We start from the raw sequence: 13,529 nt of genomic DNA, 5'->3' as shown, positions 1-13,529 counted from the left end.
TGGAAAATACGAGAACTTGTACACTGGCTGTCACGGGTGCAGGGGAACGGGTCGTGCCAGAACAGGCTGGTAAAAAGTCAATCATGTACAACTTTTAATAAAACCACCCAGAGCTTGTTTGAAAAACAAACAAAAAAAGAAGTATTTTGGATATGTGCTGTCTCTCCCAATAAATATGGTATATATGCATATTTTTTTGTGTCATTCCAACTCTAAGAATCCTTTTTTTGTCCTAAAACCGTTAAGGTAAGAATGCAAAATGAAACAGAAGGTATGTCAGAAAACAGGCAAACCCAGGGTTGAATCCTTTAAATGCACACATTTGACTTTTGTCCTACACAAGGAGCTCCCTTCTTTTCTGAGTGTGACTCTGCCTGGGGCAAGGCAGGAGGACAGAGGAGAGGGACCCCTACTGTTCAAAGTTGATGTATTTCATAGCTGTCTGGTTCTCAGCATCGTGCCACAGGGCCCAGATATCCGTGGAGGTTAAGGCAAAGTCAATCAGTGTCTCCTGGAAAGAAATGTAGGGAGGAAACAAACAAAAAGAGGTTAAAATAAGACCGAAAAGGTACTACTTTATGGTGAGCTACACTTATAAGCAGGAGACGTAAAAACATGAAAACTGAAGATGGTGCCGTGTGAACCGGGTGAAACCCAAATCAAATTTCGTTTGGACGAAGTTTCATTAAACATTCCACTTTAAGATTATAATCCCATCACAACAGGTAAGTTAGCCAGTACTTCTTTCCTGTACTTGTGTGATATGCAAAGCATGATTCAACCTACCTGAGAAGTGAACAGTGAGGAGATGTGATCTAGGCTATAGCGGTTATTCTCGGCGCTCACCAACTGGAAAACGCAGAACTGATAAAAAACAAGTTGCTAAGTTAATACTTGAAATAACCAAGATGCCATTTTTCTAAGCAAGAAAGGCTTATTAGCATTCAAAAACTTATTTTTAAAAAATATGTGTGATAAAATATAAGTAGCACTTCTTAACTATTTTTAACTGTGCAGCTTAGTAGTATTAAGTACATTTATACTTGTGCAACCAATCTCCAAAACTTTTTTTTGTTTTTCAAAACAGAAACCCTGTATTTGTTAAATCCCCCATTCCCCCCCCCACCCCTCCCACTGCCCAGCTCTGGGCAACCAGCATCCTATCTATCTCTAGGATCTTGACTCCTCGACATAATGGTACCTGTCTTTTAGGGTCTGTGTTTTCACTTAGGACAATATCCTCAAGGTTTACCCACGCTGCAGCATGTGTCAATTTCTTTCCTCTTAAAGTTGAATCATATTCCGTTTTATGTAAACACCACATCTTGTTCATCCACTCAGTCATCGATGGAGACTTAGGTTGCTTCCATTTTATGGCTATTGGGAATATTGTTGCTAATAATGTGGGTGTACAAATATCAAGACCCTACTTTGAATTCTTTTGGGTATATATCCAGAAGAGGAATTGCTTGATCATACGGAAATTGAAGAGTTGCCAAGCTGTACCCCACAGTGGCTGTAGCATTTTACATCCCCACCGGTAATGCAAAAGGGTTCCAATGTCTCCACATCCTCCTAACACTTGATATTTACTATTTCCCCCTGCCATGGTAGCTATCCTTGGGTATGAAGTAGAATCTACGGTCAGAAACCTATTTTTAATGCTTTTACCAAAAATAATTTAAAACATACACATGATAAAAATCAACTCAAGTCAATCCTCACTACAAACAAAAACCTACAAAATAATTCATGTTTCATATTTAACTCTACTGCCAAAACAAAAAAGATGTCAAACTCAAAAATAATATTTAATGAACATTATTTTAAATAATTTTTTTACAAAGAAAATATACGATAAACTAATAAGAGCCATGAAGATTCTATCCTGGTAACATAAGCAACTGTTCACAAGAAGCTTTAAAAAAAATACAGTGATTCCCTTTGAGAGAAAAATAGACTGGTACGAAGCATGAGAAAAATATGTAGTGGTCACATTCATTCCCGCCTCCAGCTACATTTCACAAGCTACATATCCCAAAGCACTACTGAGACATGAATCAACTTAGTAGGTCTCATCCAGCATTTAAGAGAAAAAAAAAGATTAAGAGTTTATCGGCTGATCACCCATGGTGAACACTCTCATGAAAACCGTTTTCTGTTACATGTCCATTGCCACATAAGGGTGTCCAGATGGCAACGTAAACTATTTGTTGTATCTTCCAGCCAAAAAGTTGGAAGAATGCTGGTCTAGTGCAGCGCTTCTCAAACCACCTGTGGTAAAGGAACGCTTTTTTTTTTTCTTTCATTTTTTAACCTGCTCCAGACTAATATTCTTTTTTTTTTTTGGGGGGGGGGGTGCTCCACTGGGTGGCATGTGGGAATCCTAATCCCCCGAGCGGGGACTGAACCTGCACGCTCTGCAGGGGAACCGTGGGGTCTTAAATTGCTGGGCCGCTAGACAAGTCCCTCAGAAAGACACTTTCATGACATACAGAAACCATGAATGTCTGTGGCAATGTCAAATCACTTATGCTTCTGTTCTCTCAGTTTCTATATTTATTCTACTGCAAACTAGTAACAGTTTGTGGCCCAGGACCATTCCACAGACCACATCACAGGTCTAAGGCACTTCTGTTTGAGATTTTCATTAGTGTCCTAGATGGAAACTATTATTGTTATTATGTAGTGGCTAAGTCCTGTCTGACTCTTTTTCGACCCCATGGACTATAATCCACCAGGCTCCTCTGTCCATGGCATTTCCCAGGCAAGAATACTGGAGTGGGTTGCCATTTTTTCCTCCAGGGGATCTTCCAAACCCAAGGATCAAACCCATGTCTCCTACATTGCAGGTGGATTCTTAACCATTGAGCCCAAGGAAGCCCAGATGGAAATACATATGGCATAATATAACACCGAGGACATGATGCTGAGAATGATTAAATTAATGCACTTAACAGAATTAGTGTCCAAAGAACCAAAAGAAAACCAAGAAGAAACAAATGAAACTAACAGGAATGGATGTAAACTACCACAGAGATTAAAAAGACCAAACAGGGCTTCCTTGGTGGTCCAGTGGTTAAGAATCTGCTTTGCAATGCAAGGGACACCGGTTCGATCCCTGGTCCAGGAAGATCCTAGAGGCCTCCGATCAACGGCGACTGTGCTCCACGACAAGAGACGCCATCGCCACAAGAAGCCCACACATCCGAACCAAGAACGGCCCCAACTCACCCCAGCTAAAAGAAAGCTGTTGTGCAGCAACAAAGACCCACCGCAACCAACAAATAAGTCTGTAAAAAACACCACCAAACTTCAAATGTGCAGGTTAGGGAGAAAAAAACATTCTGAAGAGCAGTTTTTGTTTAGAAAAAGAAAAAAAAAAAAGACCTCAACTTCATTATACTCTGAACAGGCACACCAGCATTACATGGCTGCTAAAAATGAAGTGTATCTGATTTTAGGCTTCATTAATAGAACCTTAATGCTTAGACCAAAGGAGGTAGTAGCTCTGCTCACTTTGACCCTAATCCTAGAATAACACATCCAATCTCAGTGTAATCTTTAGAGCAGAGAGTCTCAAAATGTGGTCCACAGACACCTGGAGTCCCCGAGACTAATCTCAGGGGGTCAGTGAGGTCAAAACTCTTCACAGTAATTCTACATCATTTGCCCTTTTCATCGTGTTAATATTTGCACTGATTATGCAAAAAAGCAAGAGTGGGTGACATTACTGATCTCCCAATGTCACAGTGGCACCAACCTGAATACTCTTTCATGATAAAAATTCAACAAGCTAGGAATAGACAGGAACTTCCTCAACACAAAAAATACACAGCTAACATCATACTCAGTGGTGAAACACCCGAAGCTTTCTCTCTTAAACTGGGAATAAGACAAGGGTGTCAACTCTTGTCACTTCTATCCAACACTATACTGGAGGATCTGTTCAAGGAAATTAAGACAAAAAAAGAAAAGGCACATAAATTGGAAAGGAAGTAATAAAACTATCTTTATTTGCAGATGTTGCCGTCCTATAAATAGGAAGTCCCAAGGATTCCACTATAACACTACTAGAACTAAAAAGAGTTCAGTATATATAAAATCAATATAAAAAAGTGAATTATATTTCTATAAACCTGCAATGAGGAACCTGAAATGAAGATAACTTCACTTACAATAGTATCAAAAGGAATAAAATACATAGGAATAAGTTGATTAAAAACTACTAAAAAGCAAAATCACTGTTTAAATAAAATTAAGCCATAAAGTTGGAAACTTATTTCATTATTTCAATGAATGTTATGTATATACATATATGTATGTATATATTTAAGAATAACAAGTGTTGCTTTCCTATGTATCCAATATCCCAACTATGTATCCTATGTATCCAATATTAATTGTCCAGCAATTTATAAAATCAAAAAATTAAAAATCTTATGTTAAAATGCAAAAAAAAAAAAAAACAAAAACCCTACAAAACCTGTATCATGAAAACTATAAAACATTAAATGGAAAAGCATCCCATGTTGATGAAGCAGAAACCTTAATACTGCTAAGATGGCGATGCTTTTTAGTATGATCTAGAGTTAACAAATCGCTATCAGAGTCTGCAAAGTAGCAATGAACATACATGTCGGTCTCTGGCTCCTGACACGGAGCTCCTAAAACACCTGCAATCTTCTGAGTGGTGACAGAGGTACTAGGAGCATCTTTTGTTATAGTAGCTGGTCTTTGACCCTGGTTCCTGGCACAGACTCCTAAATCCCTGTGCATTTCCTGAGTGACAGGAACACCTTTTGCTCCAAGAGCTGACTCCTGGATAGCTTCAGGATGGCAACTGGTCACCAGAAAGAGGAAGCCTGAATAGAATCTTGCAACTTTCAGCCCAGACCCCTATTTTCTAGAAAGGGAAGAAAGGCCACTGGCTTAATAATCCATCATGCCTATGTGATGAAGCCTCCTTAAAAACCCCTATCCCTATGGGATGTGGGGAGCGCCCAGGCTGGGGAACACATCCATGTGCTGGGACGGTGGTGCGCCTCAATGCCTCGAGACCCTTCTGGACCTTGCCCTACCTACATCTTCAGCATTTATTGTATAATAAACCAGTAACTGCGAGTGTTTCCCTGAGTTCTGTGGGCCATTCTAACAAATTTCTGAGCCCAGGGAGAGGGTGGCATGAATCAAGAACCCAAGGACTAATGACTTCTCTTATGGTCCAGTGGTTGAGACTCTGAGCTTCCAATGCAGGAGGCATGGGTTTGATCCCTGGTCAAGGAACTAAGACTCTGCTCGCGAGGCAGCTTGGCCAAAAAGGTAAAAAATGAAACAAAAAAAGAACCCAAGGGGCTAAGAAGAGTCTCCGTATCAGGCAGCAGCCTGGCTTCGGGCAATGAGCATGAGCAGGGAGAGGGGGCGTCCACCTATGTGGAAGGCCTGGGGCAGGGTGGAAACTCACGCAGGGCGAGGAGGGTTCACACAGAGAGACAGCCCACGCTGGAGACTAGAGCCCAAGGAGGCGAGGAGGGCGTCCACTGCACGGGGGTGGACCAGCGCAGTGTCAGTGCCGAGGGGGTGCGGAGGGCATCCACATGAAAGGGCACCCTGGAGAGGGATCGCTCTTGTTTAGTCGCTCAGTCGTGCCTGACTCATGGACTGCAGCACGCTGGGCTTCTCTGTCCTTCACTGTCTCCTGGAGTTTGCTGATGGTCTGGGACCCCAGAGCCCAACGGGAGTGAGGAGGGGACCCAGACAGATCAGCACCCAGCATGGGGATCAGAGCTCCAGTGGAGGGAGGACGACAAACCCGACCTCGCTGGGATGCCACTAGGATTAAATGGATGGTATGTGTGGTGTGTGAGTCCAGAGGAAGCACACAGTCCAAGCATTTGCTGTTAATGTACATAAAGGGCCCGGCACTGTGCCAAACACAATATCCAACAATCTATTTATTTGGCTGTGCCATAGGGCTTAGTTCTTGTTGCTCTCTGCCATAAGGGTGGTGTCATCTGCACATCTGAGGTTACTGATATTTCTCCCAGCAATCCTGATTCCAGCTTGGGCTTCATCCAGCCCAGTGTTTCTCATGATGTACTCTGCATATAAGTTAAATAAGCAGGGTGACAATATACAGCCTTGACGTACTCCTTTCCCGATTTGGTTCATTTGGACCAGTTTCAAATGAAACTGTTGTTCCATGTCCAGTTCTAACTGTTGTTTCTTGACCTGCATACAGATCTCTTAGGAGGCAGGTAAGGTAGTCTGGTATTCCCATCTTTTAAAGAATTTTCCACAGTCTGTTGTGATCCACACAGTCAAAGGCTTCAGTATAGTCAATAAAGCAGAAGTAGACGTTTTTTTTGGAACTCTCTTGCTTTTTCTATGAACCAATGGATGCTGGCAATTTGATCTCTGGTTCCTCTGCCTTTTTTAAAACCAGCCTGAACATCTGGAATTTCATGGTTCATGTACTGCTGAAGCCTGGCTTGGAGAATTTTCAGCATTACTTTACTAGCGTGTGAGATGAATGCAATTGTGTGGTAGTTTGAGCATTCTTTGGCATTGCCTTTCTTAGGGATTGGAACCAAAACCGACTTTTTCCAGTCCTATGGCCACTGCTGAGTTTTCCAAATTTGCTGGCATATTGAGTGCAGCACTTTCACATCGTCATCTTTTATGATTTGAAATAGCTCAGCTATTTCAACACCTCCACTAGCTTTGTTTATAGTGATGCTTCCTAAGGCCCATTTGACTTTGCATTCCAGGATGTCTGGCTCTAGGGAGTGATCACACCCTTGTGATTATCTGGGTCATGAAGATCTTTTTTGTACAGTTCTTCTGTGTATTCTTGCCAGCTTTTCTTAATATCTTCTGCTTCTGTTAGGTCCATACAGTTCCTGTCCATTATTGTGCCCATGTTTGCATGAAATGCTCCCTTGGTATGTCTAATCTTCTTGAAGAGATCTCTCATCTTCCCTATTCTATCGTTTTCCTCTATTTCTTTGCACTGATCACTGAAGAAAGCTTTCTTATATCTCTCCTTGCTATTCTTTGGAACTCTGCATTCAAATGGTTATATCTTTCCTTTTCTCCTTTGCCTTTAGCTTCTCTTCTTTTCTCAGCTATTTGTAAGGCCTTCTCAGATGACCATTATACCACTGTATTGTATCCTGAATACCTCATCGGCATGTAACAGTTAATGTTTGAATAATGAGCAAAATTATTTCGCAAAATTAACTTCTGCTGCACTACTTAACAATACCTACATCCCGTTCACAACTCCATTTTCTTCACTCAGACTTTCACACTAGCTCTTTCTTGTTTGGTTTTGGTTAACCTTTGCTTCCATGGACCTCCCTTGTGGCTCAGCTGGTAGAGAATCCGCCTGCCATGTGGGAGACCTGAGTTAGTTCCCTGTGTTGGGAAGATCCCTGGAGAAGGGAAAGGCTATCCACTCTAGTATTCTGGCCTAGAGAATTCCATGGACTGTACAGTCCACGGGGTTGCAAAGAGTCAGACACGACTGAGCGCCTTTCACTTCACTTTCCTTCCACGTTCCTCTAAACTCTCTACTTCCTTTCATCCTGAATTTTCCTTTAAGATCTTTCAATTCACATAGTAGCACAAAAAGTGGCAACATTTTTTTGTGTGGAAACAATGCAAGATACATCTAGAGGCTGATGTGAAGAGCTGAAGAGACTCGAGTCTGCAGCTACTGCTCCACGCCAGTACACGTAGAATAACTCGATACGTGTCTTATCTGTCTCATACCTGTCCTCGCTTTGGTGCATGCAGGTATACCCCCAGGTAGAGTCCCATGGAAGGGGAATAAGCAAGTCGCAATTTATGTCCAGTCCCAGCAGTGAGCCGGAGATCTTTATTTACGGGGACAAACTCCAGCATGTCAGCCACCATCAGGCACATTTGGTCCTGTCAAGAAAAGATTTAGTAAGTGGTATTAAAGAACATTCAAGATAGAAAAAAAACTCCTTCCCTTTTTAAAGAATGCATATCCATCATATCTAGCAACGTATGTAATTTATCTGCTGAAGGGCCCTACAGGTTTTTTTTTTTTTTTTTAAAGGGTTGAGATGAAAACATTTCTTTGGTCTGATAGATAAAATCAGTAGCTGTTTCATATTCAAAGGTTGAACACTATTTTACCAACTTGCATTTTATTTTTTAAAGTTTTTATCTTAAAAAAAGGTTTTGGCCACACTGTGTGGCATGTGGGACCCTAGTTCCCCAACCCCTGCACTGGGATCAAACACGCACCCCTGCACTGGGAGCACAGAATCTTAAACACTGGACCACCAGCAGAAGCCTCTCAACTTGCATTTCAAAACCACATTTGTCCTGAACTGAAGAGTATACTTGGTATCACTTCAACGTTTCTGTAGGACTTAATTTTCCAAAATAAAAATACAAAAATTTAGGGGAGAAGTGTATGGAAAATAAAATTAAATGAAACTGTCTGAATCTGGAAATGGCCCATCATTTCCAAAGTAAGAGATCTGATCATCTTTACGAGAGGAAACAAGACTTATTTCAATTTCTCTACAATTCGCAATCCTATTTTAACTTACAGTAACTATCAATGTAGCATTTACCTTGTAAGACCACATTCGTAGTTTATGATCTTGACAGAGAGCAAAGATGAAGGCATTGTGCTCGACACAATGCACAGCAAGGCTCAGGGGACGATCTGAAGGCCCCTGGTCACCTCTGAAAACGGAAGGCTGAGCATTAGCGTTTTACTGGTGCCAATTACCCGATCCTTAGAGTTTGCAATTTAAGAGACTAAATAAAATTTTAAATGTACAATCTTAACGGAAGGAGCAAAAGTTTCCAGGCTGGGCTGTGGCAGCACACTTTCTATCTGGCTTATGTCCGGTTACTATAGACAGAATGCAGTGTTGTGTAGACCCTTCTTCTTTCCAGCATAACGTTTATTTGTCTTGGAGTCAGACTGGAAGCATTAATTGCCGCTGACCAGGGCAATAGCTCACACTCTTGGGCCCTCTGATTCACCGGCTAGAGACCACTCACCTGATAGCTGTGGGCATCCAGCCTATGAGCAGGCGCTGCATCACTGAGCTTTGTTTCAGCTCCACGACTGACACCACCCCTGCAAGATGGAAAACAGGCCAGTGATACCCAAGGCGCCCCGTGACCATACCTGGCGAAACCCAAACACAAGAGCATGCAACCGTGAACAAGGAATTTATAATGGGTGAGCTTTCTATACCAAGGAAGTCTTAGGCTGTACCTTTTCCATAGATCTCTCCTAACTAAAATATTCTGAATCATTACTGGATCAATAGCAACAGCAGTTTTATATTCCAAGGGGAAATTTTTGCCATTCATAAATGGGAACCCATGTTGCTGCTCAGAAGCAGCACTTCATTCTTTCCAAAAGCAACAATCGGTAACTTTCCTGCGCTATGCACAATTCTAAATGCGAGAGATACAGCAGAAAATACAAGTGAAAACAGTCTTGTCCTCCTGGAACTTAACATTCCATTGAGAGGAAGGGAGAAGCAGACAGTTAACAAAGTAAACAGAACGCCATAAGCGGAGAAAAAGAAAACACAGAAAGGGTACAGTGAATGGGGGGAGGGGGTGGTGTGCGTTACGATTTTAAAAAGTGGTCAGGTCACCCACTGAGAAAGGACCTAAAGGAGTTGAGAGAATGAGCCACAATGGTAGCTGGGGACAGACTATTCCTACCAAAGCCTTGGAATCAAGATTGCCGGGAGAAATATCAACAACGTCAGATATGCAGATGACACCACCCTTATGGCAGAAAGTGAAGAAGAGCCTCTTGATAAAGGTGAAAGAAGATAGTGAAAAAGCTGGCTTAAAATTCAACATTCAAAATACTAAGATCATGGCATCTGGTCCCACCACTTCATGGCAAACAGATGGGGAAACAATGGAAACAGCGACAGACTTTATTTTCTTGGGCTCCAGAATCACTGAGGTCAGTGACTAAAGCCATGAAGTTAAAAGATGCTTACTCCTTGGAAGAAAAGCTATGATCAACCTAGACAGCGTATTAAAAAGCAGAGACATTACTGTGCTGACAAAGATCTGTATAGTCAGAGCTATAGTTCTTCCAGTAGTCATGCATGGATTTGCGAATGGAACATAAAGAAGGCAGAGCACTGAGGAATTTATGCTTTTTAACTGTGTTGGAGAAGACTCTTGAGAGCCCCTTGGATGATCGAAGGAGATCAAACCAGTCAATCCTAAAGGAAATCAATCCTGAATATTCATCAGAAGGACTGATGCTGAAACTGAAGCTCCAATCCTTTGGCCACCAGATGTGAAGAGCCGACTCACTGGAAAACAACCACCCTGATGCTGGGAAAGATTGAAGGCAGAAGGGGACAACAGAGGACGAGATGGTTGGACGGCATCACTGACTCAACGGAAATGAGTGTGAGCAAGCACTGGAAGATGGTGAAGGACCGGGAAGCCCGGTGCGATGCAGTCCATTGGGTCGCAGAGTCAGACACAACTGAGCTACTGAACACCACCAAAGCCCTTAGGCAGATGCGCCTGGTATGTTCAAGGAACTGCCAGAAGACATGTGGCTGGTTTGGAGAAGGAGGGGAGAAAGAATGAGAAGATGCAGTTAGAGAGGCAGCGGGGCGTTGCCATAGGACGCTGGGTTTATTGGAGTGAGATGAAGAACAGCCCTGACCCGAGGGCTTCGAGCAGTGGAATGGCATGACTCAACGTAGGTTTTAAATGTCTTGGTCTGCCTGAGAAGTTTCTGCAGAGGGCTAAGGACAGATCTGGGAAGATAATTAGGAAGCAAATGCAATAGTTCAGGTAAGAGAAGGTGGTAACCTGGAGCATGGTAGCAGCACTGAGCTTCCTTGTTTCAGGTAAACTTATTTTAGTTACAGCACCTCAAACTGAAAATAGACATCAGTCAACTCATCCCTACTAAAGGCCTTAGAATAGGCCACCTTACAGCCACCTGTTTTCCTACATTCCAGTAAGCTGCAGTTTCTCATTCACTGTATAAAATCCCACCCTCTTGGGAAAAACTGTAAGTGCTAGGGACTCATTAGGCAAGCAATAATGAAGAACCATTTTAGGGTGGTTTGGAAGCAGTTCCTGCACTGGATAACAGCCTTGGACTTCTAACGTCCATCTTAATGCCAGTATTTGTTTAAAATTAAATCCATGCTGCATTCCCATTCTTACCAGGTATGTCATAAGGAGGTAGTTTAAGAACAAAGATTCCCCCAGAGGCAGATGGCAGAGCAAACAGAGCCTCCCCATCGTTGCTCAGCCAGGCTGCTGAGGTGGCAGAACCAGGGGAGAGGCCAGGCACTGATGGGATCGGCTGATAGTTGCAAGGATCCCTAAAATCAACTTTTCCAATGTCAGTGAATATTGACTGCATCTGACTTTCAATTGCCAACTCCTGTGGAGAAATGAAAAAGAAAAATCTGTTAAAATCAAAATAAACGAATTTTGCTCAGTTCCTCCCAATTGCTATCAATGTTTTTAAAGTAAAAAAATTGTTGAGTTGAAAAAGGAAGCTGTTCTTTTTAATGAAACTATTTTTGCAACTTAAAATGTATTTGATCATTTAAAATAGTAACTAGGAAAGTATGAGGCTTCCCCAGTGGCTCCTCAGTTAAGAATCTGCCTGCAGTGCAGGAGATGTGGGGTCGATCCCTGGGTGGAGAAGATCCCCTGGAGGTGGAAATGGCAACCCACTCCAGTATTCCTGCCTGGGCAACTCCATGGACAGAGGAGCCTGGCGGGCTATACTCCATAGGGTCGCAAAAGAGCCGATCATGACTTAGGGATAAACAATAACAGCATGAACGTGTGCTTGGTTAGGGCTGGCAAGGAATCTACCCTTCCTTCAATTCCAAAGGACACTGCTCTAATACTAAATTTGTGACTGAGTAACTTGAGAAATAAAGGACATTATACTTAACCAACTCACACTCCTATACATCCGGGAAGGGTGTGGTAAAAGCAACCTATGCACTGTCTGATTGGTTAATATCAAGATTATCACGTGATTCTGAGTCTCAGAGACATGAACTCCTCCGGGTAGAAGGACGCAGTTTTGGAATTTGAGGCGAACTGCATTATTCAACAGATTTATGTCCAATGACTCTTCCACCAGCTCCAATGTATCTCCAGAGGTTTTCCTATTAAAAAGAGGCATTTGTAAAAAACCACAAAAAAAAGAGTTTACGCTTTTCTTTCTGATTGTTGCATGGAAATGTATGACAATAGTTTTCAGGTGAACTCTCCTAATTCAAAAATTTTGGATAAGCAAACTCAAATCAATTCTGCCATTCCAAACCACATTGTATAGTCTACAAAACACAGTATTATATACAATTCAACTATTATTATATGACTCTCTGTTAAATGGAGACATTTCCAAACTTGATAGTATGTTTAGAACAAAGTGTTAAGTTGCTTCAGTTAGTTCAGACTCTTTGCAACCCTATGGACTGCAGCCCTCCAGGCTCCACTGTTCCCGGGATTCTCCAGGCAAGAATACTGGAGTGGGTTGCCATGCCCTCCTCCAGCGGGGATCTTCCTGACCCAGGGATTGAACCCAGGTCTATTTTGTCTCCCCCATTGGCAGACACGTTCTTTACCACTAGCGCCACCTGGGAAACCTTTAGAACAATAGTCAATTCAATTAAACTCCACTAGGATGCAACCCACTCCAGTACTCTTGCCTGGAAAATCCCATGGATGGAGAGCCTAGTAGGCTACAGTCCATGGGGTCGCAGAGTCGGACACAACTGACATGACTTAGCAGCAACTTAGCAGCAGGATTAAAATCCACAGCACACACTCACACCTTATAGTGTAATGTGGCCTCTACATATAATTACTATAGCATCAAACTACAGTGATCTTATACATGTGGGTGTTTCCCTTCTAAAGCTTCCTCCTGCTAGGAAGCAGGGTAGACTCATCCTCACGTACAACTCTGCTATGTGGTAGCTTCGGAACCACAGACAGCACCATGCTGGGAGTGTCCTAACCAGCACCATCTCATCTACCGCACCACCTGAATGTCCTCTCTGTGTCAGCGGGCTTCCGCCTCTGGGATCTAACGCCTCATGATCTGAGGTGGAGCTGATGTCACAGTAACCAAGGGCACAGCCGATGTAACGTGCCGGAATCGTTCTGAAACCGGTCCCCCACCCCAGGTCTGTGGGAAAACGGTCTCCACGCAACTGGCCCTTGGCGCCACGAAGCCTGCGGACCGCGGCTACAGGCGATCCCCTTTGGTTTACCAGCTCTGACTGGCAACAATTTCTAAATCTGTATCTTATTCAGCCCACACTCTCCACCCACCTGACTACTGCCTCAAACGTGCACTCGTGTATCAGGGATCTCAAACTACACCTGTCCGAAACAGAATTCCTGGACCCGGCAAACCAGAAAAAACATCTGCTTCACCTGCACTTTCTTCCAACTCATGGATGGCGTCTCTATAACTTCCAGTTGCTCAAGCC

At 42.8% G+C, this 13,529-nt stretch overlaps 1 protein-coding gene across 1 annotated transcript in view; it reads right to left on the bottom strand.

The window, feature by feature from the left end:
* Window positions 1-13,529, bottom strand: part of NUP160 (nucleoporin 160) — a 44,319-nt gene that overhangs the window by 27,617 nt on the left and 3,173 nt on the right. The window contains exons 3-9 of the mRNA XM_027562354.1: window positions 11,984-12,194; window positions 11,227-11,449; window positions 9,055-9,133; window positions 8,616-8,730; window positions 7,777-7,935; window positions 787-864; window positions 414-511 (exon numbers count right to left, since the gene is read on the bottom strand). Of these exons, the coding sequence (XP_027418155.1) occupies window positions 414-511; window positions 787-864; window positions 7,777-7,935; window positions 8,616-8,730; window positions 9,055-9,133; window positions 11,227-11,449; window positions 11,984-12,194 (963 nt within the window). The remainder of the gene's footprint in view (window positions 1-413; window positions 512-786; window positions 865-7,776; window positions 7,936-8,615; window positions 8,731-9,054; window positions 9,134-11,226; window positions 11,450-11,983; window positions 12,195-13,529) is intronic.

This window comes from Bos indicus x Bos taurus, chromosome 15 (assembly GCF_003369695.1).
Source record: "Bos indicus x Bos taurus breed Angus x Brahman F1 hybrid chromosome 15, Bos_hybrid_MaternalHap_v2.0, whole genome shotgun sequence".
In the NCBI taxonomy this organism is placed as follows: Eukaryota; Metazoa; Chordata; class Mammalia; order Artiodactyla; family Bovidae; genus Bos; species Bos indicus x Bos taurus.
Note: the sequence above shows the minus strand (reverse complement) of the source record. Positions and strands in the feature narration are given on the sequence as shown.